This window comes from Ipomoea nil, unplaced genomic scaffold (genome assembly GCF_001879475.1).
Source record: "Ipomoea nil cultivar Tokyo-kokei standard unplaced genomic scaffold, Asagao_1.1 scaffold3104, whole genome shotgun sequence".
Lineage (NCBI taxonomy): Eukaryota > Viridiplantae > Streptophyta > Magnoliopsida > Solanales > Convolvulaceae > Ipomoea > Ipomoea nil.
Window position 1 is genome coordinate 2,989,419 of NW_017619532.1, and position 8,015 is coordinate 2,997,433.

At 29.8% G+C, this 8,015-nt stretch overlaps 1 protein-coding gene across 1 annotated transcript; it reads right to left on the reverse strand.

The window, feature by feature from the left end:
* Window positions 1–4,397: 4,397 nt before the first annotated feature.
* On the reverse strand, window positions 4,398–6,014 carry LOC109166660. Its single transcript, XM_019315548.1, has 4 exons — window positions 5,928–6,014; window positions 5,619–5,814; window positions 5,107–5,262; window positions 4,398–4,820 (listed from the first exon to the last, which is right to left on the reverse strand). The coding sequence occupies exons 2-4, from the start codon at window positions 5,803–5,805 to the stop codon at window positions 4,408–4,410; spliced, it is 756 nt and encodes a 251-aa protein (XP_019171093.1). The 5' UTR covers window positions 5,806–5,814; window positions 5,928–6,014; the 3' UTR covers window positions 4,398–4,407.
* Between the last annotated feature and the right edge of the window lie 2,001 nt (window positions 6,015–8,015).

Here is an 8,015-nt window from a genome sequence, read left to right on the forward strand (position 1 = left end):
TTTGAAAAAATTAACTGTTTAGATTAACATGTAAAATGGGGGTATACATATATTTAATAATAATGATAATAATAATAATAATAATTAATAATAATAATAATAATAATAATAATAATAATAATTGTTTTAAAAAACAATTAAAAAATAATAATTCAATAAAAGAAATAAAATTAAAAAAATAAAAATTAAACATATAGGGAATTGAACGTTCGGCTCACCTTATTTTTCCACTTTTTCCACATGGGTGAGAAAAGGGTATGAGAGCCTTGAAGCTCCTATAAAAGGAGCCTTAAGGCTCCAATTTAAAAATTAAGTTTGCCCATTCGTTGATGGACAAGCAGTGAGCCAACAAAAAATGGCTCTTGTTATTCAAGGAGTCGAAATGACTCTACAGTACTTTTTTTTAAAAAAAAAATATAGAGGTGTTTTGAGTAAATCATCCTCAAAAATGCTAAGTGAAAATATTATAAATTGTAATGTTCGTATTTTTAGTGGTTTGGAACAAATTGTTGCTTCAAACTGTTGAATAACCAAACACTTTCTTTAGCATTTTGATCTTTGGGTTACATCATATTTACCAATTGTCCAATATCTTTGGGTTACATTATAATTAAAAAAAATTAATTTTAATTTTACTACATACCTCTAAATTCCTTAAATTAGGAATTTCTTTATTCATAATAATTTATTAAACAACTAGTATTTGCGCCCGTGCGTTGCACGGAATGAATTTGTTATAGTATTTTAAAAATATTTAGATCGATATACAATTGTATAAATTATAACATTGAATATTATATAATATAGTTGGAGAATTGAGTTGCACCGATTATGTTTTCTGATGTTATCAATGTTTGAATTCGTGTAAATAATTGCCCAATTAATAGTTAACGTGTAGATATACGCATTCGGTGCTGCAACTTTAGAGATTTTATATATCAGTGTTAAGAATTTCTATTAATTGGGCTAATTAGCTCGTTGTCTAGCAACTTAGTTATAGAAATTATTTATACGGAAGATATATTTTCTATGTAGACATATAGCAATTTTGTCATCTTTGTATATAGAAAAACATAATATCAATGACTTGAATTATATACATTATTGAAAATCTCTTTGTAGACGACATTGGTAGTAGTAACGAAATTTTATCCATCCTCGTCTAGAGTTAAAACCATCTGACCATCAGGATGGGTGACTCAGGAAAAAGTTGCATACAATCAACCGTGATTAAAGACTGGTTTTTCCCAGTAATAACTCAACGTGAGTTAGTGTTTGACCCTGACTTTTGTTGATAGTCATGGCATATGCAAGCATCAACGTGAATTATTTTCGTTATAACTTGAAGGGCAATCTCGTATCAGAAGGGTGAAAGACATTTTAATTGAAGATTTTACTTTTATTAATAGTATAAATATAGATTGGTGTAAATAATAATTAATAAATTATTATTGAAATAAGGTTCAAATTGGCCACTGAACGTAACCTGAAAATGTAAATAGGCCACTGAACGAAAAAAAAAAAAAAAAAAGGTACAACTAGTCCATTGAACACTCCAAAAACGTGCAATTAGGCCACTGAGCACTTCAAATGTATGCAATTTCACCTGATAGCAGGTTACTATCAATTTTAGCAGGTTACTTGCTTACGTGGCAGCTGAGTTGTAATTTTTAATAAATAAAAAAAAAACGACGGGCCACCTCATTGTTTGATTTTTTATTATTTATTTCAATTTTTAAAATTTATTAAAAATTATTTAAAATGCCAACTTAGCTCTCACGTAAGTAGATAACCAGCTAAAATTGATGGTAACCTGCTATCCGGTGAAATTGCATACATTTGGAGTGTTCAGTGGCCTAATTGCACGTCTTTAGAGTGTTCAGTAGCCTAATTGTACTTTTTTTTTTTTTTTTTTTCGTTCAGTGACTTAATTGCATTTTCAAGTTACGTTAATTCAGTGGCTAATTTGAACATTATTCCATTTTATTTCTTTATAAAATTACATAGAATTTCAGATGGATTTTCTCATTTATTACGCAGAATTTGTTTATGTTATTCTCACAATTATAATAGTTTAATAATTCTCAAAATTTGATAACTATTTTTCATTTTTAAGTACATATTAACTTTAATTTGTGATAAAAATTTATTAGATATTAGTTAATTTTCATATAAAATTTGTTACCAATTAAGCTTTATTAATTTTTTTATCAATTAATTAATATTCATATTAGTGTTTTCACGCATCTAATAAGCATATATGTTTTCTCTTATTTTTAATGTAAACTCTTAAAATATATCATTGTGAAATTGAAGATTTGATTTTACCAGAGAAATTAATTTAATGTCGGTATATAATATACCTATAGTAAAATATTTTATGGGTGAAAGCTATAAAAGATATATAGATGGACATAAATGAAGCAACCACCAACAAAAAGAAGAGACTTGAAAAGAGTTTAAAAGCCATGAAGAAGATGATATTGGTCTAAAGAGATTGATAGTGATGATATAATATATATATATTGGTTAATATTTTGATTGAATTGGTAAAAAAGGATATACTTTTGGTAACAACTTAATTGGATGAATTAATTAAGACAAAATCATTGGTGTGTATATTGCATTATTATTATTATTATTAATTAATTAATTAAATTTGAATATTACACAAATGCCCCTAAGTTTATATATATATATATATATATATATATATATATATATATATATATATATATATATATAATGGTTGAACTAAATGAACACTAAGCAAAAACACATAAAAGACTGTTACATTTGATTCATTCATTAATCTTGTATATATGTGCATTCATTAAATATATTAGAACCCTTATCTTTAGAACAAAAATACTTGATTACTATTTAAAAAAAGTTTAGTAACAATTATAATGAATCTCATATATTACATTGTATTCATATATTATGAGTTACATATTCGACATTAAATTACTTATGTATAAACTTATCTTGCATTGATATACTTATAAATATTTATTTAATTATAAACATTGGGCATTAACTTATTTGCTCAATACGCATGTAAAACTAGTACTTTAATAAGTTTTTAAATAATCGTAAAAACTTGGCATCGGTAATATACAGGTTTTTTCACTATTTTTCAACATATACAGGTTCGTCACTTAATAAAGTTGGTAATATTTGGCCAGTTAAATGTGAGACACGACAACAGTGATACCACAAGTACCCATTTTCCCCATTCAAATCAATTACCAACACAAACATGATGTCAGCCGAGCCTGACTATTTGATTTCGAGCTAGTACTCATATCGAGTTGTGAGTTGTCTTATTTATCCCTTTGAGTTTACTAATTTTATTTGCCAGATTTAATATTATTGACTTTAATCTTAAAATCTTGATTTATCAAACTCATCGGATATTATAAACTTTTAACATTTTCAAATTAATATTATAAACTTTCAATAATAATAAATTAGAGCTTTCAAAAAAAGAATAGTGAATTTACACTAATAAATATAAATATTTGCACAATTCAATTAACCTAAAATTTCATTTCCAAATTCCAATGAAAAATAATTTATATATTTATACTATAATATAATAATTATAATAAGTTTTATTTTTAATATTTATTTTCATAAAATATATTTTATTTTGTAATAAGTTCATTACAATTTTGTTTACAAATAAAAAAAAAAAAAGGATGGGCAGCTTCTATATAAACTGCATGCATATATTGTTTGACAACACTTATAAAATAAAAGATACTCTTAACTGGCTTGCGCTATCGAACAAGCTCTTTCATGTTATCGAGTTTATTAATTTTGGACTTATCAAACTAAATTTTTTTAGTCTTTAATCCTAAAGCTTGTCGGTCTTATTGGGCTAGCTGATCAATTTCATGTAAAAATTACATTCATTAAATACAAATAAAAAGAGTTAATTAAATTTATAGGTGACAGACCACTTTTAATCATTTTTTTTTTTCAAAATATCATCCTTTGGTCCTAGTATTATTGTGACATAATCATTTTTTATCTTCTACAAATAAAGCAATTTAAATTCCATTAAATACAAGCATTTTTCAATTTACAATTATGAATTTTTTCAAAAAGATAAATATAAAAAATATAACGAATCAATGTACTTTGTATTAAAAAGGTACTGGACTGCCACCTATAAATATTTGACAAAAATGAAATTAACTCCAAATAAAAATTAAGAATGTAGACAATTAGACACGTAGAGAATCATGACTAGACAGTAAGTAATATGCACATATGACATATGGCAATGCTTGTTTAGGTAACTCAATCCATATATAACTATCAATGATAGAACAGTAAGCTACGCGGATATGGCAATGCTTGTTTTAGAATTTACAGAATATTTTGTGAGTGCCAAGTTTAGTACTTACATTTATATTGGAATGTTGAAGATATATATCTGTTGTTTTGGTGAAGACTTTGAAATCTCATCTTCAATAACTGTTCTTCAAGCCCAACTAAATTTTTGAAGGCACCTACCTTTTCTCCTTTTGCATCAGAACCAGACTTAATCACAGTAGTCTTCTCTTTCTCTTTCACTTTCACATTAACATCTTTTGCCTTACTCACAGGAAGCAACCCAGCCATATCGTTCAGTTTATCAACAAACTCTTCATATAAGTTTGCAAAAGCTTTAGGATCACTGGACTCGGCAGCCACCGTTGGTTCTTCAACAAAGGTATCCACTACTGTCTCAGATGAATATTTGGATTGCAAATTACGCATATACTGATCACCAGTACTAATGGCCTCAGAATACTCTTGACATGCTTCTGCAATTAAAACAACACGATTCAAGTGACTAATGGAATTAAACTGAAATTAATCTATCATTTCAACAAAATTTTGGATCAAACACATGCATTCACACTCAAACTTGAATCCATCGAAGAGAAAAAGATGAATTCTCACAACAACACATATATACGCTAAACCTAAACACCGATGATATAAAACTTTTAAGAGAATTAATCAAGAAATTGAATGCAGGTGTCACCAAAATAATAAATTGCGATTCAATTGTATACACAGAAACTAGAAAAAGGAGCGGAGATATACCTAAGGCAGCCGCCGTTGATTCTTCAACACAGGTATCCACTACTAAGGCAGCCGCCGTTGATTCGTCAACACAGGTATCATCAGATGAATATTTAGATTGCAAATTAAAATTATACTGATAACCAGTCTTGGCCTCAGCATACTTTGCATATGCTTCTGCAATTAAAACAACCCGATTCAAGCGAGTGAAGTGACTAATGGAATTAATTAAACTAAAATTAATCTGTCATTTCAACAAGATTTTGAAAACTTGGAAAGTATTGAACAATGGAAGATCATTAGATGTGGATCAAACACATGCATTCACAACTCGAACTTGAATCCATCGCAGAGAAAACATGAATTCGCACAATTATACGCTAAACCTACACACCGATGATATAAAATTGCATCTGCTCACAGAGAAACTTTTAAGAGAATTAATCAAGAAATTGAATGCAGGTGTCGCGGAAATAATAAATTTCGGATTCAATCGTATACAGAGAAAACTAGAAAAAGAAGCGGAGATATACCTATGGCTGAAGCACATTCGCGACGTGTTTGCTGGTGTCGCTCGGGATCTCCGTACGCTTCACTCACATCGTTCATCATCTTTAGAATCAAACCAAGTAGACGCTGACGAGTTTCATCTACGACTCTGGCGAGGCTTTCACCAGCAGGCATGTGCTTCGTGTTCTTCTTGCTCTTCTTGCTCGCCATTGGTCACCTCTGAGAAACAGAACAAAAAAAAATTATAATATCGGCAAATATGAACACTCTAAACAAGAACCGATGAAATTCAATAGAAGAAGTTATTGAATTCGCGAGATGAAATCACATACGATGGATTTTGAAGTGTATTGCTTGAAGAACTGCAGTTAGTGAAGAAGAGCATACAAGTCTTTTCATAAACAGTTTTTATTAGGAAAAAAAAAAAAGGCGCTAAAAAGTGGCTATCGAAATATCGGCAGACACGTGCGGTAATAGAATGATACCGGCATAACCGCATAACTAAATAATGAATTTATATTGAGTTAATACTCAAAATAGTCCCTCGACTATGTCGTAATTACCAATTTGGTCATCGACTATCATTCTAACCCAATTAAGTCCTCAACTATACAATTTTTACCCAATTTAGTCCTTTGTCAATTTGACTGTTTGTTGACTGTCAAAAGTGGAAATAAAGTTGTAATTTTACAAGTTTTCTCCTTCCTTCGCATTTAGCAGTGCCAAACCATGTAGCAATAAGCTCCGGTTGGGTTCTAAACCTGTCAGTATCGAAGTAGTGGTTGTGCATTGGATAGCCCATGAATTTGATTTCCAACAATTTTTTGACGATCGAAATCTGATCGGAGTGTATTGCTGCATGGTTTGGCGCTGCTAAATAGAGAGGAAGGAGAAATCTTGTAAAATTATAATTTTATCCCGACTTTTGACAGTCAACAAACAGCCAAATTAATACAGAGGACTAAATTGGGAAGAATTGTATAGTTGAGGACTAAATTGGGTAAGAATTGTATAGTTGAAGACTTAATTGAGTAAAAGTTACATAGTTGAGGACTTAATTGGGTAAGAATGGTAGTTGAGGACCAAATTGGTAATTATGGCATAGGTGAGGGACCATTTTGGGTATTAACTCATTTATATTTATATAGTTGCAGCGTGGAGAGCAAATTTGACCTTGCGTTGACTATACAAAATGTAACCCACTGACTCTACCGTTCCATTTTTTTTTCTTTTTTAATATTACTTTTATGAAAAATGATAAGAAAATTCTGTAAATCCTAACGTTCCCTCGTCCCGGCATGAATTAGGTATCCTTTGTCTTGTCTACATGGACAGTTTAATTAATTACAGAAGTAAAATTATCACAAAAGACATAAGATCAAGCCTCATCAAAAGCAATGTAGGCTGGGACGGAGCCATAGAGGGGGCAGGGGCAGCTATCGCCATCACCCCACCCTCACGCCATATATAGTCTTTGTATGTATATATGTATATATAATACATGTTTTAGTATTAGTATAAAAAAATTACTAAATGTCAACAAGAAGTGAGTTAGATTAGTTGGTAGAGCACATGTTTAATAATAGTAAAAGTCAAACACACACACACATAACATTCTTTTATATTAATAATGATATGTGTAACTTATAATGTGTTTTCTATTCAGATTATTTTATCAAATTAATTATATTTCATATTTTGTTATGAATATTTTTATAAAGTTTCGAGGTGTTTTATTTTTCGTCCATATCCAACAATATTTACAACTATATTTCTTAGGTAATTTATTTATTTATTTATTTATTTTTAAATTATCTCTTTTGTTTTAATGTTTCGCCTTTTTTACTGGAAAAATTTTCTGAATTCGTCTGTACTTTTTTGCCCCTCTCAACCGAATTTCTGGCTCCGTTCCTGAGTGTAGGAGCAACTTCTCAAAATGAGGAAGTTCTTTGTGTGCAGTGAATACAAGTTTAGATTATGTTGGTTAGTTACCTTTTTTGTCACAAGTATCCTTCATCTTCTTCCTAGATATAATTAGTAACAATAGTTATTATACATATAACTTTGAATCCATTGCATGTGTTTTGAAACTTTGCAGGGTTGATTATTTCTAAATTCTTGACATTCGTTGTTGAAAGTCACGCCAATTAAATCCCGAAAGTTATGCCACTTGAATCTTGGAGGCACGCGCCAATTGAATCCTGGAGGCTACGCTATTTGAATCCCGCAGGCACTTCAATAGATAACGTCAGTGAAGAATCAGAGGACTAGACAGAGATTGTGTACCTGCATATTGAATTATACACACACTGTACAAGGAATTTTGTGAAATATATACAAAGTTTACTTTTTTGTGTTTACAGATTTTGGCACGCCCAGTGGGACCACTCTGCCTCTCATCTCTTCACTGTTGATTCACG

What these genes read in the sequence shown, in the direction of transcription:
- LOC109166660 (XM_019315548.1), bottom strand. Translation starts at nt 5,805, where the DNA reads ATGGCGAGCAAGAAGAGCAAGAAGAACACGAAGCACATGCCTGCTGGT. An exon ending in CGAATGTGCTTCAGCCATAG is followed by an intron (nt 5,263 to 5,618) that starts GTATATCTCCGC and finishes TTTTAATTGCAG; the next exon opens with AAGCATATGCAAAGTATGCT. An exon ending in ATCAACGGCGGCTGCCTTAG is followed by an intron (nt 4,821 to 5,106) that starts GTATATCTCCGC and finishes TTTTAATTGCAG; the next exon opens with AAGCATGTCAAGAGTATTCT.